We start from the raw sequence: 27,500 nt of genomic DNA on the forward strand, positions 1-27,500 counted from the left end.
GCCCTTGAAGCTTGCAAGGAACCAGAGGATTGAAGCGCATGGTGCCCCCATCCCCATTCCCCATGTGGGGTGGGCTTGGCCCCTGGCCCCAGGTCTGTGTCGGTGCCCTCCCAGCATCTGGGGATCTTGCCCTGCAATGGGCGAGGATGTCCACACACGGCCCTGGGCTACGGTCTGTGACAGACCGTGGTCAGATCCATCCTGGAGAGAAGGGAGCGTGTTCTGAGCTCGTGGCCCTCGTGCGCGCCACTGTCCAGGATTTCCCTCAGACCTGGGAAGAGATGCAAACAAGGAAAAGTTACTGCTTGTCCCTCGGGTTCTGTCCAAGGCAGCCGGCCGGGCTCTGTGGGAGCCCTGCCCACGGGCAGTCCTATGTCCCTTCTGCTTCCCGGCCCTTCCCCAGTCACCCCTACAGCCTGTACCTGCCGGGCATCCCCTAACCAGACGTGTCTCCCCAGGGCCCTCCCGGGAGCGGAGGTCTGAAGGGCGAGCCAGGAGACATGGGGCCTCAGGTACGTACCCCCCTCACCTTCCTCCGTCTGAAGGGGCGCCCCCCGGAAGGCGGTGCCCCCGATGCTGCATTTCGTCAAGGAAGTAGCGGGAGTTGCCATCACCCGATGCAAAGCTGGATGCAGAACAGCAGTGGTGTCTGCAGCAGGGGACCGAGCTGGCTGTTTTCGGTCCCCGCCCTCACTCAGGGCAGTGGGTCCTGCACCCTGTCCTGCTGTTGCCCACGTGCTTGGCAGCTGGGACAGTAGCCATGGGCCAGGTGGACGAGCATGGCGACCAGGCTTTGCTTTTTCCCTCTGAAAAACAGACACGCTACTGACCTTTGTCCTCTGATTCCCGACAGGGTCCCCGGGGTTTGCAGGGCCCACCTGGCCCATCAGGAAAGCCTGGAAGAAGGGTGAGTCGTTCTCAGCGACGGCGGCTGGGCCATGGATGGGGCGGGAATCTACGGTGCGTTTGCCCCGATCATGTTGCGTCTTGCCGGCTAGGCTTGGCCCAGCTGCTCCCAGCCCTTCAGAGGGCGTATCTGTGTCCAAGGCTGGGTGGGTCCCGTTCCACGGGGGCAGCGAGCTCCCCCGCCCCTGCCCCCAGCCTGTGTCCCGAGCATGTGAACGTAGTTTAACAAACATGTTCAATTAAAGCAATTTCCCAGGCGCTTTGGGAGCAAGTATGGAAAAGACAAAATGATCAGTGGTCCTTTTTCTGGGGGCAGCTTCATTTCTCCAGAAATGGCTTTGGTTTGGGGGAAATGGCCGGCCGGCTGCTCGGGCCCCCTGCACCTTACCTGTGCTCCTAGACTCCTGGATTCTCTGTTTGGATTTTAATTTTAGTGGATGGAACTGCTTTGCTTCCATACAACCGTGGTTACTGACAGAGAATGTGCATTTATAACTTAATATAAATTAATGAACACCATCCAGGCGGGCTCGGGAAATCCTAATTAACCCACATCAGACTCTAACCAGTGGATCTTATCATCGAGTGAATCTTTCTACTGAATGAAAATATTACTCGTTCTTGTGTTGTATTTATACCTAGATGAACCCCTGCAAGGAATGGTGGGTGGCCACTGAGCTGCCAGTTCCTGCTTTAGCTGCAAAGTATACAAGGCAAAAATGAATAATTCCTTAGTGGTTACAGGGCCTCTGTCCCGGGAGTTAGTTGTAGTGACAAGGCGAGTGATGGAGTGATCAGCATTCAGGCACAGCTGTCTCATGCTGGCCCCTCAAGGCTGCAGGTTCACAGATCGTGGAGGGGACCCAGGCACGAGGCAGAGGGGTGCACGGATGATTCTAAAAGGGCCACTGATGCCAGAATTCAGTGGTTCTTGGTAGACAGTGAGGTGGTTTATCTTGGATCTGGTTCTGAAAAGCATTTCATTTCTTTGAGGGTCTTTTGTATCTCTGTAAACACTTATTGTCAAGTTTCAGTGGAAACGGTTTCTCGGTCAGGGCGAGGTGAAAACTGAAAAGGGAAAGATGCCAGTGATGGTTCGTAGGGTGACTCGTGGCAGAGACCACTGGCATCGGGGCCGTGGATACGCATGTGCTGGAGGAATGAGGCTGGAGAGGAGGGGACGGCGGGAGGGGCTCAAGGCCGCGTGGCGGGCTGTCCCTTTAGTTCTTTGTGCAGCGCGGAGCCTGTCAGTGTGAGAGAAGCATCCGGCCGTTTGTCCACAGTGTCCTGCAGTGAAATCCTGTCAACTCTTCTGACAAATTCCTCTTGATTTCTGGAAGTGTTTGGAAATTTGAGGAGAGGCTCCCGGTCGGCCCCTCTGTGCACGGGGTCGTGTCTGAGTTCCGCCTGGAGCTGCATTGCTCGGGTGCATGTTCCGAGATGGCTTTGCATCCCTGGCGGTTCCTTGTAACCTTTCACCTGGGGTGCGCAGGCCGCCTCCTGGTGGTCCCCCCAGACCCTCGCCGCTTTCGTGCTGCCCTCCCTGTCCTGGTTGTGCTGTGAGGCCTTACTGCCTGTCGGCGTAGCCCCAGTGCCCCTGGCGAGGCCTCTTGGATCAGGCACGTGTGGCCTGGAGAGGAGGTGCTGTTGATCCAGGCCAGGGCTTTATGCTCAGCTGCCTGACGTTCCTTCTCAGCGAGTGGACATCTGCCTTGGTCCCCGCCCCCATCTAGGTGGCCTCACGCCTGGCAGGCTCTCCTGGGGGACTGCGGCCTTTATTGGGGACCCTGGTAGTTCCAAGCCCTGTCCTCCAGCCCCAGGTGGAGACCGTGGGCCTGCTGCCCTGGCTGGAAGGAATGGCCGTGGGAGTGTCCCCCGGGCACGGAGGGTCGGGCTCACAGTCCAGACCCTGCCTGGGGGCGGCTGCATGGCCTTCGAGAGCCAGCCCACCTCTCTGGGCCTCACTTTCCTCCCCCTCCATCGCACTAACCAGATGCTTTCTCTCGCCCTGTGGCTCTCTGGGCTTTTCCTTGATGTCAGCTGGTGGACAGGACATGTGCAGATGTCAGGGCGGGCTCTCTCCTGGGTTGTGAAGCGGGTCCCACGGACCCACACGGCCCCTCGGTCACCCCCCATCACACCGTCTCGTGCATACCACGTCCTCACCAGCACAGAGGGGCAAGCGCGTCAGCCCCGCCCCGAGGTTCAGGATGGCGAGGCTCGGAGAGACCAGAACCTGCGTACGGCAGCCGGGGCTCCGGACTGGGGTCCTCTGGTCCAGCCTGCCCCCCGGGGCTGTGGAAACCCCTGCTTGACGTCACAGGAAGCCTCCGCTCAGAGGTCTCGGTAAGCCAAGCACTCCTTGGTACTGACAGTTTGCCCCGCTCCGTTCCAGGGGCGAGCTGGCAGCGACGGAGCAAGAGGGATGCCTGGACAGACTGGCCCCAAGGTAGGTGCTGCTCACCACCTCCTGCTGCCCGTTCCTCGGTCAGCGTCACCACGGCATCAGCACGTGCTTATGTGACGGATGTGGTTATGACGACACGTGGTGACTCGGACATCTGCTCTCATCCGGGGGTGGGACCCTGGGGGCTGGAAGGTTCAGTTTGGATCAGCTCCTCTGGCACGTTGACGCAAAGGCAGGGGTTGGTGGGGAGAATTTCATGGGTTTCTCACAAGTCCACGGGGCAGGAAGTCCTCTTGCCTAGATTTGGGGTGTCTGAGCTCTTCGGAGTTGCAGGGAGCGAGGAGACTGCGCGTGGGTGACCGTGGAGCTGAGGCGTGTGCGTGTGCCCCGGGGGCGGCCGCTGGAGCCCAGGGAAGCCCCACCCCTCCCGGCTGCGGAGGTTCAGTGCGCCCATCCCTCTGTCCCCGAATCTGGGATGAAACTCCCGCTGTTCGCGGTCCATGCTTCCTTCTCGGCCCTGGAAGCGTTTGTCCAACCAAACCCGTACAAGGTACTGGAGGAAGTGCTGACTTTCTCCAGCGAGGGGCCCACAGTGGGGACAGCAGCTGTTCCCAGGGGTCCCCAAACCCGCCCCGGGGCACTGCACATGCTCCCCCAGTAACTGGCGTGGATCGGCCCTCGGGTGATCCTGTGGGTGCTGAGCGAACGAGCGGCCCTGGTTTTCAGGGACGTGCGGTGACAGAGGAGAAGATTCCTGAATCTGTCCCGGTAGATTATGGTCTTCTTTCAACAACAAAAGTATTCAAGCCTGAGCTAGCCTTCTCTTGACTTCAATCCCACATGGCTTACAACACCCATGAGGCGGGGAGCTGGACTCCGGGAGGCCACCTGCGTGGCAGGAGGAGGGCTGGCCGGGGAGCTGGGGTGCCCGAGGGTGGCGGAGCTGGGCCATCCGGCAGATGGGTAGGCGCACCTGCTGTGTGCAGGGGGCACTCTGAGCCCCGAGGGTGTTGTGATAAGAGACACAGGCAGACAGCAGGTGCGCGCACACTCTCACACACACACAAACACACCCCGACTTTGCAGCCACCACCCCAAACACTGAGGTCTCAGGGCCCTCCAGGCCGCTGTCTGTGGCTCTGGGACAGAAGTCATCTCTCTGTTTGCAGCCTTTGTTGGTGTTTTGGGGAAAAGCGTTGGGAATATGGACCCAAGGCTGTGGAATGTGTGATGGGGCGGCGGCCAGGGGCCCCACCGTGGGGTCCTGGGGCCCCAGGTGCACAGGCGCTGCGTAGACTGTGGCCCGAGGCGGGCGGAGCGGCCACGTGGGGCCACGTGGCGCGGGCTGAGCTGCCCTCTCTCCCCCTCGCAGGGTGACCGCGGCTTCGATGGCCTGGCTGGGCTGCCGGGAGAGAAGGGCCACCGGGTGAGTGTTTCCTCTCTGGGAGCTGCTGGGGGAGGTACTGTCGGGAGGCTCTTCTGGGCAGCCTTAGGCTTCCTGGGGGGCTGGGCACTCGATTCCAAAGTGGTCGCTGATGAGCCTCATGGGGCTGTGGCAGTGGACTTGGACGTGGGCGTGACATCCCTGGGGATGGAAGGTCAGCCCAAGGAGAGCCGATTTCGCACCCGCAGCTGATGGCGAAAGAGCCAGTGGCCCCCTCGAGGGGATGAGGCAGGGAACGTGGAGCTCCTGTGGGAAACCCGCTGTGTTAAGGGGCCCAACACACCTTCAGGAGGCCCAGCGGCTGCCCTTTTGGGACCCGAGGACCCTTCTCACCATTAAAGGGGCAACTCCAGGAGGTGGGCTGGTCCCACGTGCCCGCCCCGCAGACGGGGGTCAGGGTGCACGCTGCAGCCGGGGGCCTGCCTGTCATCTTGCCCGGTCCCACGTGTCCTCACGAGATGCTCTTTGCAGCCTTACCTGTTTTCTTTGACATAGATGATGCCTCTTTCATGTTTTGGCATATCCTGGGCATGCAGGCACACGCACGTGAACACACACACACACACACACACACAGATGCTGTTGATTTTGTCATAAGGGTCACCCATCATGTCTCTGCCACCCTGAGAAGTGGCTCTTGTGCCTTAGCCAAAGCTTCTTCGCCCACGTTCTCCGACACTCATGGGGAAACCGGAGGGAAGGGTCCGTCTGTGGGACTGACAGATGAGCACGTATTGAGCACCGATGGTGTGCAAGGCCTGAAGCTGCAGGGGTATCAGGTGGACCAGCGCTGACCTTCACAGTCCAGAGTGGTGGCCCTTTCAGGGGGCGGTGCGGGGCTGGGGTGTGCCCCTACTTCACACGGAGAGGACAGTAGGGTGCAGCTCAGACCCTGCCTCGGTGTCCTGGGGTGCCCGCCGGTCCCTGGGTGCCGGTCCAGCCAACCCTCCTCCAGGACACCGAGTCCCGGGGTGAGAGTCCTGCCAGCCAGCTTTGCAGCCCGTCACGCCAGGAGGCCCTGTCTCCAAAGGGGTCCTCTGTGCCTCTGGAAAAGTCTTGGGAGGGGGTTGGGATTTTCAGTCTCAGAAGCAGAGAAAGACGAAATGGGGGGCTTGAGACGGCCGTGCGTGTCTGCCCGCCTGCCTAACGCTGACCCTGCTTGGCTCCCCAGGGCGACCCTGGTCCTTCCGGCCCTCCGGGACCTCCAGGGGAAGATGGAGAAAGGGTACGTATCCTGCTGTGTGGGGGCCACACCTGCTGCCCGTCTCCTCGGTGAAAACTGCACAAGATGCTGGCAGCAGTGATGGGCACCTGCATCGGGGGGAGGGGAGTGGGTGGGGGTGGACAGACGGCCACACAGACTTCCTTCCTGTAGAAGCAGATCTCAGACCTTGATGTTGGGGGAGCCGATAAGCTCCGTGTCTGAGTGAGGGGCGCACAGAGGCAGCGAGTGGCAGAGCTTGGGATCTGGGGTGAGGCGTGAGGTGCAGAGAGTCCAGAAGATGACCTTCCTTGGCCCTGGAGGTGGGGACAAGGTGACGGAAGCGTGTGGACAGACCGAGGGGCGACGATGCCGTCCAAGGTCGGGGCCCGGGCTAGGTCGGGCGCTCAGGTGGGCTCTGCCCCGAGTCTGGGTTCTGTCAGGTGCGTTTTGGTGGGGCTGCAGACTAAGCGATGTCCTTAGACGGAAGCCCAGCCCTCCTGTGGCAGAGAAGCCTGCGGGCCCTCTCCCTCCGTGCGCCCCAGTCACTTAGACAATTTCTTCAGGCGTTAGGGGTATTTTGGGGACAAGTTTAGGAGCCCCAGTACCTGGGAAATTGGGACATGCCTGTCCTGACAGCTCCTGGGCTGGCATCATCAGGGCACTGTCTCCTGTTGGGGCCTCAGCCTGCACCGTCCACTGTAAGATGAGAGAGGGTTGAGGGGTCCCCTAGATGTCTGTGCTTCTGGAATGAGGAGGTGCATGCGCGTGCACACATGCGTGTGTGTGCACGCGTGTGCAGGGCTTTGTACACTTGCACTGTGAGTGGGTATGTGTGCGTGCATTTGCAGTGTGTCTGTGTGCATGTGTGGGTGTGTGTGCGTGCACGTGCCTGCACAGGGTGTGTGCACGTGTGTGGTGAAGGAAGGAGGAGGGGGCAGTGCCTTGATGGAGAGAAGCGGGGTGTGGACAAGCAGCTCCTGGTCGTGCACCAGGCAAGCTAAGGCAGCTTTCCTTGTAGAGCCAGAAGGAAAAGACTCATCCTGGTTTGCTCCCCTGGCTGCGTTTAAGATGTTAGGGCCCCTTGGGGTTGGCCCAGGGCATCTGGTGATTCTCTCAGGATCCTTCCCTACACCAGTTTCTATCATTCATGTCTCTGTCTACCTATCACCTATCTATCTATCTATCATCTATCTATATCTATTTATCTCTATCACCTATCTATCTATGATCTATCTACCTATTATCTATTTATCAAGCTACCTACCTACCTATTTATCTATCCTCTACCTATTTATTTATCTATTATCTATATATCATCTATCTATCTTGCTTTCTTTCTATCTATCTACCATCTATCTCTGTCTAGTTTCTGCCATTCTGTTTTTTTATCTGTATCTTTTATCTTTTTTTCATCTGTATCTTTACCTATCAGGTAACCATTGATTTTTTTCTGCCCGGTTTTCCCCTCATTGGGGCTGTGGTTTTTGAGCCCCAAACCTCGCCTTTTACCTGCAGCCTTTGGGAGTGGGGACACTCCAGGCTTTTCCTGCTGGCCCAGGGACTAGTAACTGGCGTATATGCTGAAGCAGCCCCAGGCCAAAGAATCCTGCACGGATGAAGGAGAAAGTGTCTCTCTCGTGTCCAGGTTTTATGGCTTATCCTTAAAATCCTGCCTCTTTTCTCCCCCATAGGGTGACGATGGAGAAGTCGGGCCCAGAGGGCTGCCCGGGGAGCCTGTAAGTCCACTGACTGGGTGGGATTCTGTGTCTCCTCCTTGATGCTCTGGCCAGAATCAGGGATCGACTCAGAGCATAGATTAGAGAGGGGCTCAACCTTGAGACACACAGATCTGGGGATCTCCCAGGAAAGGAACGGGTGAGGTGGGCGGACAGTGCTGAGTCAGCCTGAGTCTTTGCCAGGGAGGAAGCCCCGGCCCCTGAAGGTCGTGGTTGGGACTCCAGGTACAGATGTAGTGGGTGTCCTGGGTCCATGATGGTGGGTGTCCAGGGCCCATGATGGTGGGTGTCCAGTGTCTATGATGGTGGGTGCCCAGGGTCTATGATGGTGGGTGTCCAGGGTCCATTAGGGTTGTGTCCAGGGTCCATGATGGTGGGTGTCCAGGGTCCATGATGGTGGGTGTCCAGGGTCCATCAGGGTAGGTGTCCAGGGGCAGTCACTTGACCTGCCACACTTTCTGATGGCTACATTTTTCGCATAGAGTCCTCCGGTAGGGCACCCCTGCCTGGGCCTCCAAAAGCTCTTTTCCCTAAGCTGACTTCTATTTAAGACCAGAGCAAATTTCCTCCGTGACAAAAGGACATTAATTCCTTGTCTCTTACTGTTACTTTTCAAACGTCTCATTTTTGTTACCCACGTCATCGTGGCCACACACACCTGGGGCCGTTAACTGAGGAGAAGCATTGCAGGCGCTGCAGGGAGGAGAGCCCGCCCGGGCCGGCGTCTGCACCTCCGCTTGGGACTAAATTACACCCTAGGTGTCTGGTTAGCCATAATGGGGATTCATCAACACAGCTCCCCCCTTAACACGGGTCTAGGCGATGCCTTCTGGGTTATTAACTTCTGAAAACCATTTATGTGACTAGGTATTAAAAGAAGGAGGGGAACATTTAAGTGGCAATGAACGTGGGAAAGGTTTCTCTTCTAGTGCATCTGAGAAGTTTCTGTCAAAATTAAAGGCACTCGAAATTGCGGTGCCTTGGAAGGCTCTGTAGTTCTCCAGCTGACAGGGAGGGAGGGAGCCGTCCGGATGTGGGTCCTTCCCATGGCAGGTAGTGACCACTCTGTGGCCCCTCCCCCTGTGCGTGGGGCTATTCCCATACACACGCCCCTCCCGGCCAGGGAGTGGGTACTGAGCCCCTATCTGTTCTAGCTACCCCTGCCTCTGGTTCCGAGAGCCCAGGTGGAGAGCTGGGCTGCGGTGAGGAGTTGAGGCAGAGGAGAAGGGGGAGTTGAGTTGGCCACACTGCCCGGGAGACCTGCCTCGGCAGCAGAGGCTCTGGGCAGCGGGGTCGCTGAGGGAGGCTGGGGACAGGGCGGGGGCTGGGGTTCCTGCCGAGCCTGAACCTTCCTCGCTCTTTCCTCTCGCAGGGGCCTCGTGGTCTGCTGGGGCCGAAGGGGCCCCCAGGCCCTCCTGGACCTCCTGTAAGTCCTTCGCGTGTCTGGCCCATCCCTGCCCTCGAGATCCGCCCCCCCCGCCCCGCTTGTGGTCCGCTCGGGCCTGCCGGCAGCTGCCCTCACTGACAGCTGTGCACACTGCCCAGTGCTCGCACTGGGTGGCTGTGGGGCCCTGATGCTCACCCGTGGGAGGGCAGCCCGGCAGATGTGGACTTGCGGGTGGAGGTGCAGGGTCCGCTCAGTCCTTCCCCGCACACAGCATCTGCCGTTATAAACAGTCACCGGGACGCCCATTCCCCCCCCCGCCTTGAAAACACTTCCAGTAGAGCATCTTGGCAGCTCCTGGAGGGAGACAAGCCCGTGGTTCTGGCAGGGCTCTATCCAGGGGGTGGCTTCCCCAGAGCTGGCCCCTCTGCGCAGCTGTCCGAGAACTCAGGGCTGCCCCACATGGTGCTGGGGCCTGGCAGCGCCGCTAAACCCTAGCCCATCTCGGGATTTATTTGGGATCAAGCCTTTCCCCTCCCCCAAAGGATGGACATCCTCGGACATTGCGGGCAGGGACCAAGCTGTGTTGAGTGGACTTTTCCTGTTGAGCTTTGTTCATTTTCAGTCTCTCTTGTTTCAATGTCATTCATCCAGGGTGTGACGGGAATGGATGGCCAACCAGGCCCAAAAGGCAATGTGGTAAGTCTGGGGGTCCCGTGCCCCGGTCTCATGGCGGTTACCCCGGGCTCACTCCCAGCTGCTCGAGGCAGGGGAGGGGGATCCATGCCACCAAAACCAGATGGGGATGTGACGGGGAGGGTGCAGACTCTGAGCCCCGGCCCCGCGAGGTGCAGGCCTCCAGCAGGAGGGCACGTGTGAGCTCCCGGAGTCGGTGCTTGCTCCATCCAGAGACTGACCGCGTCAGCACAGGTGTGGAGGGAAACCGCTTTCTCACTGTGCGTGGCAAGCTGGTGGTGGCCAGGTGCTGTGACAACACCCACTGAGAGAGAGAGGGGTCTTATGGGTGGGTCTCTTTTAAGGGCCGGGGAGAATTTAGCTGGCGTGATGATTTGGGAATTTTCAGCCGGATGGCATATTTTCTGGTAGATCCTGTCTCTTGTCCCTCCTGGCCAGCTGTCTGCCATGTCTGCACAGACACAGGCATGTGCTTCTGGCCCGGAGGGGCCTGGATCTGGCTCCCTGCCTGCCCCAGGGCCCCCTGCCTTCCCGTCTGGGCACGAGAGCAGATTGCACCCCCTGCTCGCCCCCCAGAGACCCCTTCAGTGCCTCACTTGTGTTTCCTGTAGGGTCCCCAGGGAGAGCCCGGCCCCCCGGGACAACAGGGTAATCCAGGCGCCCAGGTGAGTGAGCCGGGCGGGCTTGTGGGTAGCAGGAGGTGCAGGTCTGCGGTGCCCTGGGCATGAGCGGCCGCTGAGTGCAGCCCCGTGCTGCCAGTCAGCCCAGAGGGCGACCCAGGATGGGGTCGGCACCCAGATGAGGGAGAGGGTCGGGGGAAGAGGGACAGACGGCAGGGAGGGCTTCTGAGTCAGTCGAAAAGTTCCCTGACCTTTCCTGCTCACTCTTTTCCCTCCCAGGGTCTTCCAGGCCCCCAGGGTGCAATCGGACCTCCAGGAGAAAAGGTAGGTGGGCTGAGCTGGGCATAGGGGTGCTTGCCTGTGGGGTGCGTTAGGAGCACTGGTCACCAGCTTGTGGTGTGGACCTTTGTCCTTCCGTCCTTCCGTCCGTCCTTCCCTCCTTCCCTCCCTCCCTCTCTCCCTCCCTTCTTTCTTTAGCTATGTATAAGGTTGCCAGATTTGAGAAGAAAAACAGATACGGGACGCTCAGTTAAATTTGAACTGTGTTGTCTGAAATTCCAAATTTAACCGGGCATCTCGTTTTGCTGTTGTTTGTTTTGTTTTATTTCTTTTTGCTAACTTTGGCAACCCTAAATATATCCTCGGGACCCCGAGTCCACACGCTGGGGAGAGAACCAGAGCCGGAGTCCTCGCGCAGCTTGCGGCTCAGCCCCAGGTGTCCAGTGAACTCAGCACCTGGGGCGGCACCCGCAGAACGACCTCAAAGGGGCGGTTCTCAGTGCTTCATAGCCCCTGGCCGCCACTGTTTGAGAACTGCTCCTGACTTCACTTGGCGGGTGATTTTTTTCCGGTAGCAAAACTGAAGGCTCTGGAAACAGCAAAGGGTCCGCTATCTTTGGGTGCTTCCCCGTGGCTGGAAGCTTTGTAGCCAGTGGGGGCGGGTGCCTGTGAGCAACCTTTTTAAACAAATGCTCTTTGAGCAGAAATGTTGAAAAGTACCTTTGGGGGCTTGTAGAGAGGGTGGGCAGCTGAGGGGATCCCTGGGGCATCTGCTCATGGAGTCTGTGGTTTGTTCTAGGGCCCCCTGGGTAAACCAGGCCTCCCAGGAATGCCCGGCGCTGATGGACCCCCGGTGAGTACCACTGCCCACCTCACCCTTTACACCCCACCTGCCCATGTCCACCCAGGGGTGGGCACTGGGAATCCGGACAAATGGCCCTTCCCCTCGCTCTCGAGACGGCCGTGCATGCGTGGCCCCCGTCTCCTTTTCCAGCTCCTTCGATGAAGACCTATCCGATGGCGAGCTTGATGGCTCAGGAATTACTTACTGGGTTTTGGACACACTTTCCACAATGTGGTTCAATCAGAGGGTGGTGATTTCATGAGTAGGAACGTCCGTTACTTATTGGGGTTTGATGCTCGTGATCAGAGCCCAGCCTCATGCTTTTACCTCTACGGAGGGCGGTGCTGGGCTCCAAACGGTCGTCTGTGTCACCAGTGCCGGGTGTATGTTTAGCCATCACGCACGGAGAAGAGGGGTGTGAACACGCAGCTGTGGAGCTAAGTAGATGCTGCCTAGAAATAGGGAGTGAGGGACAAATCCATCTGTGGCCAAGCTGTGAGGGGGAGGGGGAGGGGTGGGGAAGTGACAAACGCTGAGTGTGGGCCTGTCTGCGTGAGCTTATCTGCACCCACCCCCCTTGTGTGAGTTGCCGGTGGGTTTTTTGTTTTTCGGTTATTTTTAGCATATCCAGTTGATGCCGAATAGAGAGCCTATTTCAGAAAATGAGATTAGCAAAATTATTTACTTCAGACACAGTTATTTTGTTGTGTTAATAACGCCATTAAAAACGAAGCAAGGAAGTTCAGTCTGTCAACCGTTAACTGGTGACTGGTAATTGGCATAGGACGATGGTGTCTTTCCATCTTCATGGCTGAGAATCCTTTGGTCCCGTGAATCACACATCACCCATTGTCCCATCTTTGTCTGAACCAGCAGATTACAATCCCATTCCTGCTTGAACTGCTTTGGGGGACTCAGTCTCCTGGACTGAGTTTGGATATGAAGAGATGAATATTTTGCAATGTCTTTTATGTGCTTTCATTTACATTGACACCTAATTGCATTTTCTAATGATAAAATATTTTCTTCTGGAAAATTAGGAAAATAAATAAAATGACAAAATGAAAACTACCTCTGGTCCCATGCCTATGGGTTAAACCCTGATAGCAGGTGAATGTACATCCTTCCAGTCATTTTTTTCTATTCATCTTCTGCAATATTGGGTGTCAATGGGGCATTTCCCTCAGTGCATCATGTCAGGAAGGGGGCGGTGCCTACACGGCCCCCGCTTCCCTGACCTTCCTGGTCACACCCTGGAATCCCCCTCTCTGAATTGAAACTCCAGTCACTAGGGTCCCTAAAGGGTCACCAGTTTCCTTTCAGATTCTGTGGGGAAAGAGGGACCTTTAAGAGGGTTAGGGAGCCAGGAGGCTGCCTCTCCATTTCTCTTCCCCAACCAACCATCACACTTTAAAATATGAGTCTGTGAAGGACCTGAGGGAGTGTGGTTGTGCTGGGTCAACACTGAAGATGCTCAAAGCAAAAGATAAAAAGGGAAAACATCAACACTACAGGCTGAGGGAAGCGGAGCCCTTGTCTTAGGTGAATCGGGAGGAAGCAAAAGATTTAAAAATACTCTCCTTAACAGAGGTATCACATGGTTGATCAACCTGACAGAGAGGGTTTGTTCCTTTTCCCCTTTGTGTTGCTTTGGCCTGGCTTGGGCTGAAGAAAGAAAGGAGGATAGATTTCAGAGCCTTTGAGAAGTGTGAGGGGTTTTGGGGCAGACTCGATGCTCTGGAATACATTGTGAGGTTGTTCTGGGCAGCACACAAGAAGGATGCGGGCGATGAATCATGGCTCGTGGGAATATTACAGAGCCAGGAAACATTGAATTCCAACGAATGTTCAGTGACATGAGGAAATGCTCATGATATAATAGTAAATTAAAACTACATCTTCTGATGCCAATTTTGCAGGCAAACGTGCGGAGAAAATAGATTAGCTGTGCTGTCACACCCTTGGCCACCGTTGCTATGAGTGGTGAGGTTATGAAGGGTTTTAATTTTCTTTTCCACTTGCCTAATTGTCTACAATGAACGTATATTACTTTATTAATCAGAAATATATCAAATAAATAATTTAAGCTTTATTATTTTTCCATTTGTCTACAATGAACATATATTGCTTTTTTAATCAGAAAAATATCAAATATACATAATGTAAGTTTTATTACTTTTCCATTATAGAGTCTTGCTGGTTATAGAATACTGGGGAAAGGCCAGCACGTAGAAAGAAGGGTGGAAACGGCCTGGCCTTTCACGGCGGGAAAGCAGCTGCTCTGACTTGGATGTATTTCCTTTCCATCTTTTTCTGTTCAAACATTTAAAATAAATGAGCTTTGTGCTCCCCCCCAGAAAATTACTCTCATCCCCAGAAAGTTACAACTTAGAATGCATTTAAGAAGCTTGGCCTTGATTCAAACAACAGGAATCATGGCAGGGGCTTCCCTGGCAGTCCAGTGGTTAAGACTCTGCGCTTCCACTGCAGGGGGCACAGGTTCAATCCCTGGTCAGGAAACTAAGATCCCGCAGGCTGCCTGCCCTGGCCAAAAACAAACAAACAAACAAACAAACAGTAATCATGGTGACAATCAGTCCCTCTTTTTTCTCTCTTCCAAAACACTGCGATCAGGTCTATTCTTATCGCTACCATGTAAGTGAGGTCATTGTCACGTGAAGGGGTCAGCTCACTTCCCCACATGAGTGAGGTGTGGGGTCTGCCCCCGTGTGTGTCTCTGGGGCCTGGCTTTCACCACAGCTGTCCATCACCTCAGTTCCTTCACAGAAAAATTCTGCGTTTGATGGAAACTGTAAAAAAGGCCCATGAAGAGCCCGCATGGCAAAGGAAGCAGGACTCTCCTCCCTCCCAGCCCTCCCCAGGGCAGGATCATCTCCTGGACACCGTTTAGGTGCAGCCCTGCCATCCTGGGTTGCTGGTGCCATGAGCCTTGTCTTGGGAAGGGGGATGACGGGCAGTGTGTCCTTTCCAGGCCCGGGCAGCTGGCGTGGTCCAACCGGTGCCTAACTGTCCTCAAGGGCTCCCTGGAGTACCCCACCCTGCAAAGGAACTTCTGCATCCTTCCCGTCGCATTGCCACCATGATAGGCCATTTGCAATGGCATCAGATCCAGTTCACGACTAATACAAATTGAAAAGAACACACACATATCATTTATTTGAGTTGATGAGCTCTGGGTCTCCACAATGCTGCTGCGTTCTACAAGTAGCGTCCTAGAACTTTAGAACAATCAAGCTGGATGAGCAGCCAACCCACCCTCTCGTTTTACACACACGAAAATGGAGGCCCAGAGAGGGCAAGTGACTTACCTAAGGTCACACAGTGGGTTGGGTGTTACCAGGAGTAGAACCAGACCGCCCTACCCTGCCCTGCCAGCATTCTCACCACACCACGTGGCCTCTCTTTACTGGAATCCTTGTGGGTAGAACTGTATTTCCAGATAATGAATACTTCTGTTTCTGTTTTTATCATCTGTGTTTGGCTCGTGAACTCAGAGGCATTGGGTCAGAAAGTCAGAGAAGGTCAAGTTCCTGAGAATAGGATTGATGGGGGCCAGGGTGGAGGGGGCAGTGACCAAGGGGCCATGAGCAGTTCCGCGGGACCTCAGCTCTGCATCTGTGGGGTAGGATGTATATTCTCCCCTGCGCTCAGCTTCTGTGTCACCTGGCGGGGGGTGGCTTTGAAGACCTAGGGTGCGTTGGGACCCGGGAGGTCTGGTCCCACTTCACTGTCTTGTTTGGCCACCGATTTGGTTTTGCTGGGTGGCCTTGAACAAACACCCTGTTGTCACTGTCCCCTCCCAGTGTACTTGGGGGCAGGCTGGGCTCTGGCTGAGTCAGGGGACACTGGTGCACAGTGGGGCCTGGAGCCCATCTGTGGGTTTTGAAGCACATTCCCCTCTGCTGTTGCCGGGGCCCCGCATTATTCCCATTTTACAGATGAAGCAGCCGAGGTTGGGGCTAAAGGACTGGGGGTGACCAAGCCGCTGTGGGGAGGGGCGGGGAGGAAATGGGAGGGACCTGGGCTCTGACCCTCAGTTTTGAAGACAGCTACAGGGAAGCTGGAGCATGGCCAGGCCTGCTTTCCCAGAGGCCACTGACTAACGCCAACCTTCTCTTTCCTGACAGGGGCACCCTGGCAAAGAAGGCCCTCCGGGAGAGAAGGGAGGCCAGGTGGGTACCGGCTGTGCCCTTGACCCCTCCAGCATCTCCTGCGGGATGGGCAGGGCTGGCCCCCCCTCCATTCTGGGACCCCCCAGTCCAGAAGGGGCTTCCTGCCCTGTCCTCACCCATCCTGAGACACCCCTGTGGACGCGCCTTCCCCGTGGGGCTGGGCAGTGCCCGCATGCCTACCCCCACGGGTCTGACCTGGGATGTCCATCCGCTCTGCTCAGAGCGAGAGGGCAGTGTGCTGGGGGCAGGCAAGCTCTCTGGCTTGTTCTGAAAGGACGCAGGGGTGGCCCAGAGTGAGCCCCGCGCCCTCCCCCTGAGATAGGCCTAACACGCTTTCCCCTCTGGTTCCAGGGTCCGCCCGGCCCCCAGGGCCCCATCGGCTACCCAGGCCCTCGTGGAGTCAAGGTGAGGGTCTCACGGCCTCTGGTCTTCCTGGAGGTCAAGGTCGGGACTGCGGGGCACGGCTGGGCCGGTTTTAGAAATTCCTCTGTGCTTTAACCTCCCTCCTGCCCCCAAACTGGGGTGGCCCTGGTCTGGGAGGTTGGGTTCCAGAATGTGGGCCAGAGCAGGTGAGGGAGGGGCCCGCGGGGCCAGGAGGGGCTGCAGTGGAGCAGGGCACGCTCCCCGGGGCGTCTGGGACGGCACGAGCAACGCGCTGGTGCCCGTCTGCCGGGACGGGGCGGCACCCTTCTGCCCATGCTCCTTTTACTGTCACCGCCTGCCAAGTGACCTGCTGCTCTGGAGCCCCTCAGAGGCAGTGGATCTCAGCCCAGGTGACGAGCTGGGCACCCTTTCCTGGGATGCTTGGAGCTGTTTCTTCCAGGCCGATCACATCTGGGCAGACCTTGTTGTCGGGAGATGCGTTCGTGGGAGACGTCCATTTATTCACAGCATGCTGAAAGGCTCCTGGAGCCGTGTCAAATGGGCGCAGAGGTCCAGAGCAATACTCCAAACACAGGGCCCTGTCTGTTTGCCCTGAGCTAACTGGGTGTGCTTTGAGCTGTGCAATTTAGTCTCAGTGATGCTGCTCTCTGGACATTTACACGCAGAGGGATGTGCCCCCAGGTGGGTGTGTGGGGAGAGCCCTTCTTTCTCGGGGTGGAGATGCTGCCGTGTCTTCAATCTCAGGCTTCCCACTCACAGGAAAGCTAAAGGTGGATCTTCCTTTCAAAATGACTGTAATTTGATGTGAAGTATCATATCTACGAACGTGTATAAAACATCTAGTTTATCCTGGGGGATTTGCAGGAACACACCCATAAGCTCCAGAGTCCCCACCTGTGTCGTTCACGGTCCTTCATACTTTCAAGCATTTTTCCACATCAGGGTTCTGTGTGGAGGGCACAGAACCCAAGGCTTCAGTTTTTAGTAACTTACCCCAAATTACCCATAAATCCATGCAGAAGCCAGGACTCAACCCTGACTTGCTTATTCCTAACCAAGTACCCCATCCTGACCCCAAGGGGCTCCGACTTCCATTTCCCAGAACTGGGATGTTCCAAGGTCAAGGGCAGAGAGATGCCCCAGGTCAGGACCCTTAGACAGGCGGCTTCTCTCTGAAGCAGGCTTTTGCCCCACACGCTGCCTAGTGAGTTTATAAGGGTGGTGATTTAGCAACTGTGCTGATTGTGTGAGCTCTGTGCGCGTTTATTTTACAAATTCCCATTGCACAAAGAGCCTGTGCCAGCCACCGTACACGGCCAACGCGTGACGCTGCTTCTGTGAGCCGGGAAGGTGTCTACCCTGAGATGTTTGTGGAGAATGCTCTTATCTTGTCGGTCTGATTAAAATTCATCCGTGATATGAGCAATCCCACTAGACGGGCAAGCAGAGGGTGGAAGGAGAAGCAAGACTGAACGCTCTTTTCATTGGAGAAATAGATTGCAGAGCCCATGGCGTGATGAGCCCCGGAGGGCGCTGATGGCGGAGGTGGGGTGGGAAGTCCGGGTGTCACCGTCAGAGACCAAGGTCCTTAGCTTTCCTCCACTGGAGCCCTGCCGTCCTCCTGGGAAAGGTGCCCCTCCAAGCTCTTTGATCTCACTGACCTTTAAGCGTCCCCCGGGCTGCCCTCTGACTTGCCCCTTCCTCAGGGGTCTGTTTGGGCTTGACTGTCAGCAAATCAAATCAGCCGCTCCCTGAGCCTACGGGAGCTGGGTGGGCTGGCGGAAGTCCCCCAGCACGAACTCACTGGAGGCCTTGGGAAAGCCCTGTCCCCCTCTGTGCCTCACAGCTGCTGGCCCAGCAACTCCTCCCGCTGGGCTGTTCTGTGACCTCTGACCTCGCTCCCTGAGCGCCGGACCACCAAGGGCCATGGTGGGTGCTCTAGCCCTGGGGTTCTCAGCCAGGGCAGAGTCTTCCCCCAGGGACGCCTGGAGACATTTCTGACCGTCTCGGCTTGGAGGGGCAGGGCAGAGGTCAGGGAGGCTGTCCAACCCCCTACACTGCCCAGGGCAGCCTCGCGACAACAAACTATCCAGACCCTGAAGGCGACAGCGCGAGGCTGGGGAACCCTGGTCTGTTTGTCTCCTTGGCCCCATTCCCCTGGCCTCGGGCAGGTCATGAGACGGTAGAGCTTTAGGTCTGGGAGGGATCCGAGCAATGCCGTCTTACCCTCTTCTTTCTGGAAGTGCGTGGGCAGGGGAAGCCCAGCTGGCCTGCCCGGCAAGGGGGAGGGGACCTGGTGCCAGAGCCCCCACCCCACCCCGACACCAGGGTTTCGGGGTGACCGGCCTCCCCTCTGTCCTGAAGCAGACCATGGCCTGGGCCGATGGAGCCAAGGGCACAGGCCAAGCCCAGCTCTCTGCGTCTGTCCGGCCCCGTCCGTCTGTCCCTCCACAGCTTTTCTCAGCTCTCCTGGGCCTCAGAGAAAAGGCTCAGAACTGCAAATTCTGTGCAAGGTTCTTGCTACAAGAGGGCAGCTGGCAGCCCGAGGGACCCGGCTACAGCCTCAGCTGGACCCGAACGGGAGGCCCGGCCTCTCTGGGGCCCCGCGGGCTGGTGGCTTGAGGAAGCTTCTGGCAGTCAGTCAGGGACAGGCTGTGCACCCTGCTGGCAGGTTGGGGGCACGGCTGTCAAGTCCATTCCGGGGATGGGGTGGTTTTACTTGGGAGACAGGGAGGGGGCCGGCCCCGCCCTGACAGTCTTATTCAGCACGGGGATGAGAACGTCCTGAGCCCGTGTGATGAGGGCGGTGGGAGCGGCTGGTGTCCTTAAGTGGTAATTATTACCACTCCGTTGTAACGTATGATTATACGTTAATAATGATAGAGAATGAAGATCATCCGATGGCGCACAGCTCCGCTCACTGAGCACCTGCTGTTTGCCGGGCACTGTCCCAGGGCTTCCTGAGCCCTCCCCTCCCCCCAGCAGTGATGGGGTGAGGCTTGTCATCACCCCCTCTTTCCAAGTGAGCAGAAGTCTGGGGCCTCGTTGGAGGCCACATGGGGGGGGCCTGACCCCATCTGCCTGATTCCAGAGCCCGAGCCCAGGCCTCACGCCCCCTCTGCTCTCCAAGCAGAGACCGAGAGAGAGACCGAGATGTTTCTGGAAGAGGGCAGGGTGTCAGCGGGCGACGCCCCGCACAGCCACAGAGCTCTCTCTCCCGAGACTGGGGACAGTGGGAGGGGACTGGTCTGTGCGGGACGCTCAGGCTCCCCTGGTGTTGGGGGTCAGGCCCGTTTTTTTGTGGGGTCCGTAGAGGCTCGGGCTTGTGGCTGCTCACTTTTCTTCTCTGTTTGCACAGGGGGCAGACGGCATCCGAGGTCTGAAGGGCACCAAGGGTGAGAAGGTGAGTGTCCCCTCCTTCCCTCAGGGGCTTGGCCAGGAGCCGGGAAGGTCCACCCTGGGAACTTGAGTGACCATAGGCCACTGACATTTTGAATCCCCCAGTTCACAAATAGCATGAATGTGTACAGCTCCCCCGTGGAATGCGGGACTAGGTAACTGAGAGACGCCGGCCACCTGCTCATCCTCGGCCCAGCCTGCAGGCAGGACAGCGCACGTCCCCAGACCCTTCCAGGCAATGCCTGTCCCTTCCAGAGAGCTCTTCCTGGCCCCCCCCCCAATAAGGCCATCAGCAGCAGTCCCATTCCCCTTGGGGGCTCTTCCAGCTGGCTCCCCCGCCTCAAACATCTGCCCGTCCGGTGCTACTGGGCCTACAATGATGCTTGGGTGAGACAAAGACGCTCCGAGAAACGGATGCTGACAGATTGGGCGTTGGGCTGCCCACCGCCTGGCCGTGCAGAGCTTTTGCACTCAAACAGGGTGACCAGGGCTGCAGCGCTCCCACTGCAGGCTGCAAAGCCAGCCAGAACCACAGAATGCAAAGGGTTGACAGGAACACATCTCGCAAGGGACAGGGGGCCGGGCGCTGACAATCCTCTGCCCAGCATGTCTGATGCTGGTGTTGGGGCCCAGAGGCTCTGGGTGGGGGGACCTGGGCGGTGGGTTTTCTCATACAGACCGAGGCTCTCTCTGGTCCCCCGTGCAGGGTGAAGATGGCTTTCCGGGCTTCAAAGGAGACATGGGCATCAAGGGAGATCGGGTGAGTGTTTGGGGACAGGGAAAGGTAGGCTGGGCGGGAGGCCCTGCTGTGGCCACAGGGCAGCTTCTCAGGACAGAGGTGACGCCTCCATGGAGGCTCCTGGGCCGCCGACAGCTTCCACCTCCCCAGCTTCCAGTTCGGAGCCATGGCAGCTGGCACCTGGTCCTAAACCCCTGCTTACAGGGTCACCTGGCCCCTCTGCCCTGTGTCCTTGCCCTGCATTAGTGGGTCAGTGGGAACTTGTTTTTTTTTCTGGCCGATACCCTGGTTTTCAGAGCAATTCTTTGGGGTCAAGAAGAAGGGTGACAGGCGTCTGGGAGAGAAGAAGCGGTCACACAAACGACCCAGCTCACCAGGGAGGGTAGCGGCCTGACCAAGGCCACCGGCCGGTCACTGGCAGGGCCACACCCTGACCAGCTCTCTGAGTGTCTTGGCCCCCAGACACCTCTTCAGCTGCTCTTCGGACCCCCAGACAACCCCTGTGTTCCGGGACCTCCTGCTGGGCTGTCAGAGGTTTCAACAACCTAGTTGGTTTTTAATGAATGATGAACCTCAGCTCCAGGGAAGCTGGTGGGTGCTGGGGCGGGATAGCATGTGCCACGCGGCTGGCGCCCCACAGAAAGCCACTGGCGGTGTTTTTGTGCAGATGAGGAGAAAGTGATGCAGGTGGCACTTCAGGAAGTGGGGTTAGGGGGCCAGCCGCCTGCTGCCGCGGGGACACTTGGAAGTTCCCCCGACAAGTTCGGAATGAGCGGAGGCCAGGCAGAAGGGAGGGGGTGCCCACACCCCCGGTGGGCCTGCCGTGGCGGCAGCGGCACGCACGCCTGGACGGACGCTGTCGTGGAAACAGGGCTGTCATACAGGCCGCCCTCCTTGTGTCCCACAAAACAGATGCCTTACCAGAACCTGCCAGGACCAGAGAGCCTGCACACTTGGCGCTTTGTCCCACGCTGAACAGGCAGACGTGATCCGGGGCTCTGTCAGAAGGGAGGGGAATAAAAGAGAGGGGTTCATTGCACAGTCCTGTCCCAGTTATATTGCTGCTGAAGACAGCTTTTCTAGAACTTTCTCTGCGGTGACGACGCCCCACTTCTGAGGGCCTCTCTCTGTCTGGCTGGTGAAAGTCCCTTTTATCTTCCTTTCCAACGACTTGATGCACACATTTGGGTCCATACTAGGAGAGTGCATTTTCAAAAGATGTTCCGCAGCTGTACGCCGTGCCCTGAGTGGACCTCTGGCTGGCACTGGATGAGGATGGACGGGGGTGGGGTGGGAGGGGACGCTTCCTCAGCTGGGCAGCAAAGCTCCTCAGTCTTGATTTCTCCCAGGGAGGATTTCTGCCCAGTGCTTGGCATTTCCTAATTTTCTGAGTGCTCAGAAAACATGGGAAGGATTCCTTTGTTGAATGAGAAAAGCACCTCTTAGGGCCAGAGAGTCCTCGACCTGTAGACACACTGGGGCTGGGGAATAAGAGAGTCATTAGCTTTCTTCATCCGTGCAGCACACATTTCTGTTGGGGGTTTGCACAGCTGTCCTGCAGCTGGTCCCAGAAACCAGTGATCAGAGGGGGACCCATCAATAGACAGAGAGGGCCAGGGTGGGCACTCCGAGGCCGGGCCAGGCCGCTGCTGCTGCACTTGGCCACCCCCAAAGGCCCTCTTCCTTGTGTGGGCTCAGGCCTCCCCACCTGTTACTTGGGGAAGTTGGATGAGGTGACATTTCGCTTCTTCCGTCTCTGGATACACCCTGTGGGTCTCCCTTGTGCCATGACGCCCAGGCGTGGCCCAGCCAGGCCTTCTGGTCCATTTTGATACCTCCTGGGGCTTCAGGAGAAGAAAGCAGCTCCCCCAATGCACGGCACTTCTGCTGTCTTTGGGGAAGTAGCAGTTCGGGGCTACCATAGTCACCGAAGTTATTTTAGCCAAGAGGTGCTTGATTTGGAGAAGGTCGTTGGGAATAGGGGAGCAAGGGCTTAAGTGTGGGTCCCCAGGGGCATCGGTCGCTCAGCAGAGCCCTGGTCTCCTCGGTGCGAGGACGAGGGTCCATCTGCTTGAGGGGGCCCAGCGGCTCTTATCGCTCTGGCTTGGGATCCAGCCCCTCACTCCCAGACGGTGGGGGGGGACCTTGGGGGGCTAGAGACTCTGGCGGTCTCCTTCACCTTCTCTTTCTGAACTGCAGGGGGAGATCGGCCCACCTGGTCCCAGAGGGGAGGACGGTCCCGAAGGCCCCAAAGGTCGTGGAGGTCCGAATGGCGACCCGGGTCCTCTGGGACCCCCTGGGGAGAAGGTATGTGACACAGGAGGTTGACCGCTTCCCAGGGACAGTCTCTTCCCGAGGGCCTTGGGCGTCCAGGCGGTTAGCTTGGTCAGGCTGAGCCCCAGGTGGGAGCTGGTGCGAGTCTTGATGTGGTTCCTGTCCCCTTGACTCCACCCAGCACCCTTGTCCCCACATCCACTCCTGGAAGAGTTCCTTCCTCCCGCTGGTCACAAAGCTCAGGGTCTGAGCTTGGCAACCACGTGCACCATCTTTTGTGGCAGCATGGGCCGGGGTTAGGGCTCCCGGCAGCTGCTCCTACACCTGCAGGAGGCCGCCCACCCTCGTCTTGCTCCCCTACCCCCTACCTTCACCCCCGAACAGGAACCGGCTCTGAGTGGCCCAAACATCCCGCCCTGTCCTGCCCCAAGGCTGGAACTCTTTTACAAAAGGATTGAACAAAATGTCACAGACAGACTCTTTTCCTTTATTTGGAACGTTTGCCTCCACCCACTGTTGCTTCAGCAGTGGCGTCCATCCCTGCTCGAGGGCCCTTTGCTTTAAACCAGGCAGGGCCCTTTCCATGATGACCGTGTCCTCGGCCTTTGGAGACTCCAGCCTGCTCCAGTCCCCTGCCAAGACACGCTGGCTTTCTCTCTGTTCAGAAAAGTACAGAGCTGGCTGTGAAATTCACCTCCTTTATTTCCCCAGGGAAAACTTGGAGTCCCAGGATTGCCCGGCTACCCAGGAAGACAAGGGCCAAAGGTAACGTACTAACTACCTTGTTAGATTTGACAATTGACGTCTTCCTGCCCCCCACATATCACCCATTTGCCCTCCCTGGCGTAGCTGCTGCGACAAAGCAGAAGGTCACAGTAGCTGTGTCTCGGTTCTCCCCCATTCACCACCGTCTGTGGTAATTCGGCTAAGTCAGAAGGAGGGGCCTGGACAGTTAGGTGAGCCTTTTCAGAGAAGGGGACCACCCAGCTGAGCGTGGACTGCACCTCGGGACCCTCAGTGCCCCTGGCCTTGTGGGGACCATTGTGCACTGGTTTCTCCACACCCAGAACTTGTGTTGCTCTCTCAGACTTAACTCACCCTGGAGATCCAAAAGTTATTTGCTCATAACTGAGTATAAAAGAAAGATGAAACCTTTCTTATAGGAAATCATGCCTTATTTTATGTGTAACAGCTCCTTGAGGCTTTGCAAATCATTTAAAACATTATTTTTTTTAATCTCACCTTTTATTATTCATGATTCTTCCTTAAAAAATAACCAGCTGCCTTCACTAGAGACATAATTAACAGCAAAAGAGAACTCGGGGGTCTCTCGGGTTTGCGTCCATGCATCCTGCCCTCCTTGGGCTTCAGGCCTCTGGACACCCTGCTTGTTAGCAGAGGAAAGGCCCCGTGGGCTGGACTTGCAGCTCTAGGTATCTCCTTGCTGCTGATGGCAGTGCTTATATCAGTCCTTCCCGAGGGACGCAAAGGCCCCCACTCAGCAGCCGACGGCTGCCATGCAGGGGAGATCATTTGCTGTGAAACAGGAGTTTTGTTTAGTATCTGCCAGTGATGTAGTCGGTGACTGCAGTGCTGTCCCCTGTATTTGGAGGAAGAGAGGCTGATGGACCCATTTGCTCTCCTGAAGTGCCTGTCCTTCTTGGGGAGGAGAGGAGAGAGAGGAGGAGTTTGGGAGAGACGGGAGTAGGGGGAGAATATAGATCAGGTTCAGGCAGCTATTTGGAAAGACGAGGGCAGAACCTTGAAGCTGCTCAGGCAGTTTGGACAGTCCTTGGGCGGTGACCCAGCTCCTGAGCCGAGCACTGTGAAGCCTGCATCCCAGGTTTTCCCGCCCTGAAGCTCGGTACAGTCTCCTATTTGGAGCAGGCAGGCGGGCACATGGGTGGCTCGGCAAAGCTCAGCACCCTGGGAGAAGTTCAAGGTTTGAACATCGGTCAACTTTTCCTGGTCTGAGCACACGTTCAGGTCAAGATTTTAAGTCACGCAGAGAGTAGAGACGTGCTGGAGAAATGCTTTAGACAGTGTCCCTGGGAGCTCACGTGGTAAGTGTTTGGATATTCGTCCACTCAAAGCCCTTAGGCGCATCCCTGCCTGTGTGCACCTTGTAAAGTTCTAGAATTAAAGAGCTGTGCGAGGCCACAGTCGGTGCATCAGTTTGCATTCATTTCTGACTTTATAAGCCGCCACGCTTTATTTAGAGGTGTTCTGGGAAGATAACAAAACATGGCAACAAGGTGCAGAAAACACATGTCATACATGTGACATTCACACGTCATCTCCAGTTAATCTGAGTGGCACATGTTCCCTTTTCAAAAACACCAGTGTTTTGCAGAGGTGGGGGTGTGAGAGGAGAGTGTGGAGAGAGGGAGAAAGGGGAAGCCTGGTTAAGATTCAGTTCTGGTTTTTAAATTTGGAGTCTGTGAGATGCTCAGGAAATACTGAGTAGGCGGGTGGGTGGATGGGTGCATGGATGGATGGATGGATGGATGGGTGGATGGATGGACGGATGGGTGGATGGGTGGGTGGGTGGATGGATGGGTGGATGGATGGGTGGATGGATGGTGGGTGATTTGCTGGCTGGATGGATAGATGGGTGGATGGATGGATGGGTGGGTGGGTGGGTGGATGGATGGATGGATGGGTGGATGGATGGTGGGTGATTTGCTGGCTGGATGGATAGATGGGTGGATGGATGGACGGATGGGTGGATGGGTGGGTGGGTGGATGGATGGGTGGATGGATGGGTGGATGGATGGTGGGTGATTTGCTGGATGGATGGATAGATGGGTGGATGGATGGATGGGTGGGTGGGTGGATGGATGGGTGGGTGGGTGGGTGGATGGATGGATGGATGGGTGGATGGATGGTGGGTGATTTGCTGGATGGATGGATGGATGGGTGGGTGGGTGCATGGGTGCATGGATGCGTAGATGGATGGGTAGGTGGATGGGTATATAGTTGGATAGTGGGTGGGTAGACAGGTGGATGGATGGTGGGTAGATAGGTGGGTGGTGGGTGGGTAGATAGGTGGATGGATGGTGTGTGGATGGGTGGTGGGTAGTGGGTGAGTTCGGTCCGAGACTATGAACTCTTAACAGACTCTTCTTCCTGCTGGCACAGGCAGCATAGCTTGTCCTCCTGATCAGGCTCTCAAGCTTCTTCCCTAATTAACTCTCTTTCAGGGTTCTATCGGATTTCCTGGATTTCCTGGCGCCAACGGAGAGAAGGGTGGCCGGGTAAGAACGGTCTGGCCTCTGCTCAGGCGGCTTGTTCTGCTGCCTTGGTATTTCGCGGGTATATTCTCCAACACATCCTGTTTATTTCTCACCCACTTTGCTGCCAAAACTGCTTTCTGGAACAGCTGACCTTAAGCCTGTCCACTGAGCGCTGGTGACTCTTGGACCCCTGGCGGGGCGGTGCCGCAGTAGGAAGGGCAGCAGTCTGGAGAGGAAGGCATGCTGAGGAAACAGCGCTTTCTCACGTACAGCCGCCGTCCTGCCAGCTCTTTTGGGTCACTGGTGAAACCCAGATTCTCCTCTTTGAGCCCAAGTGACTTTCCCTCCAGGCTAAGTTTAAAAGGAAGGACAGGAGTTCTGCTTTGTATCTCACGGACTCTGCTCACCCGGGGTCAAGGCGCTTCCTTCCTCCTCTTCCCACGCTGCCGCTGTCACGGGACCCCGCGAGGTGCCACGCGCTTTGCTTCCCTCTCTTGTCCCCCTGAGGGAAGGTGATCCGAGGGCTCAGCCTGGGGGAGCTGTCCTCCCGGCCCTCTGCCGGCCCAGCCCCTCCTGCAGGAGCTGCCCTGAACGCTGCTTAGGGAAATCATGGGAGGCTGCCTGAGCACTGCCACTCGGCCGAACAGGATAGCAAGGGTCCTCCTGGGCCTTTGGACTCGGAGCGGCCTTGTCCACAGGCATGTGGGGTGTGTGCAGAGCAGGCCAGGGGAAGGCGCTGGGCCCAGCCCAGTCCCCTCCGTCCCAGGCTGGTCCTCCCCACACGGACGGGCCGCCCTTCCTCAGCGTGCTCGCTACAAACTAATGTTACTGCATTTGAGCAGAGACAGTGAGATCTCTTGAAAGCAGGGAGGAGGACTTCAGCCATCCAAAATCCACGTGCACGAACGTGTCTGCCAGGCTCACAAAAGAGAAACGCGGGGACTTTTCTGAGTGCAAGTCAACAGCATAACCACAGGGAGACCTTTATCTATTTGTCTGCATTGGTGTCTAGATGTGTCTATACCTACGTCTGTGTCTGCAGTGTTTAGATGTATGTCATGTCTATAGCATGTCTGTGTCTGTGTCTGTAACTGTCTGTGTGTCCATCATCTACCTGCCTGCCTGTCTGTCTAGTTCTTCCTTGTAGGGACAGTCTGACTAGTGTCTTTAGGGAAAGACTGTCATTTGAGAAAAGTGGTCCAGGGTCTGGTAAAAGCGTGGGAACCGCGGGGTGACAGGGTGGGCAGCCCCTGAGCTTGTGGAGAGCACAGGGCTTTCCGTACCACGTTGCCGTGAGAATCCCCAGAAGGGGTCATGACGGTTAACAGGGGGTCATGTGATGTGACAGAGGCCCTTCCGTGGAGGAGCTGCACTGCAGATCCAGGCCACGTGGGGTCATGTGGAGCAGCAGAGGCCTGGCCGTGGCTCTGGGGGCTGTGGCGCTCTGGTCCAAGCTCTGCCGCCCTCTTCTGCCCCTCATGCTTCTCAGCCTCCCCACTCCCAAGCTGAGAAGGTTGGGCAGATGCCTGGATGCCCCCCGGCCCTCACGGGCCACTGTTCCAGTGCGTCAGCACGTGATCACCAGGGTCACCACTGAAAACGGGTTGCTGGAAAGCAGGGGGGCCTGGGACCAGGAGACTTCCTCCTGTTCTGAGGTTCGGACGTGGTTCCTGGGGTCTGAAACCTGGACACCCCGAGGAAACGATCTACTTCGGGATTGACAGAGAGTTTCGAGTTGCATGTGGCCGTATCATG

General features: G+C 57.1%; 1 protein-coding gene across 6 annotated transcripts in view; it reads left to right on the plus strand.

The window, feature by feature from the left end:
• COL5A1 (collagen type V alpha 1 chain) overlaps positions 1-27,500 on the plus strand; it is a 162,338-nt gene that overhangs the window by 88,082 nt on the left and 46,756 nt on the right. For 5 of the 6 annotated variants that reach the window (XM_082624008.1, XM_082624010.1, XM_082624009.1 and 2 more), the window contains exons 15-32: positions 459-512; positions 854-907; positions 3,302-3,355; positions 4,686-4,739; positions 5,929-5,982; positions 7,653-7,697; positions 9,070-9,123; positions 9,736-9,780; positions 10,389-10,442; positions 10,677-10,721; positions 11,476-11,529; positions 15,669-15,713; positions 16,065-16,118; positions 19,456-19,500; positions 20,203-20,256; positions 22,435-22,542; positions 23,221-23,274; positions 25,713-25,766. In XM_082624008.1, coding sequence (XP_082480134.1) covers positions 459-512; positions 854-907; positions 3,302-3,355; positions 4,686-4,739; positions 5,929-5,982; positions 7,653-7,697; positions 9,070-9,123; positions 9,736-9,780; positions 10,389-10,442; positions 10,677-10,721; positions 11,476-11,529; positions 15,669-15,713; positions 16,065-16,118; positions 19,456-19,500; positions 20,203-20,256; positions 22,435-22,542; positions 23,221-23,274; positions 25,713-25,766 — 981 coding nt within the window. The remainder of the gene's footprint in view (positions 1-458; positions 513-853; positions 908-3,301; positions 3,356-4,685; positions 4,740-5,928; positions 5,983-7,652; positions 7,698-9,069; positions 9,124-9,735; positions 9,781-10,388; positions 10,443-10,676; positions 10,722-11,475; positions 11,530-15,668; positions 15,714-16,064; positions 16,119-19,455; positions 19,501-20,202; positions 20,257-22,434; positions 22,543-23,220; positions 23,275-25,712; positions 25,767-27,500) is intronic. The other variant, XM_082624011.1, reaches the window with a different exon arrangement.

This window comes from Mesoplodon mirus (assembly GCF_964341445.2).
Source record: "Mesoplodon mirus genome assembly, chromosome: 1".
Classification (NCBI taxonomy): domain Eukaryota; kingdom Metazoa; phylum Chordata; class Mammalia; order Artiodactyla; family Ziphiidae; genus Mesoplodon; species Mesoplodon mirus.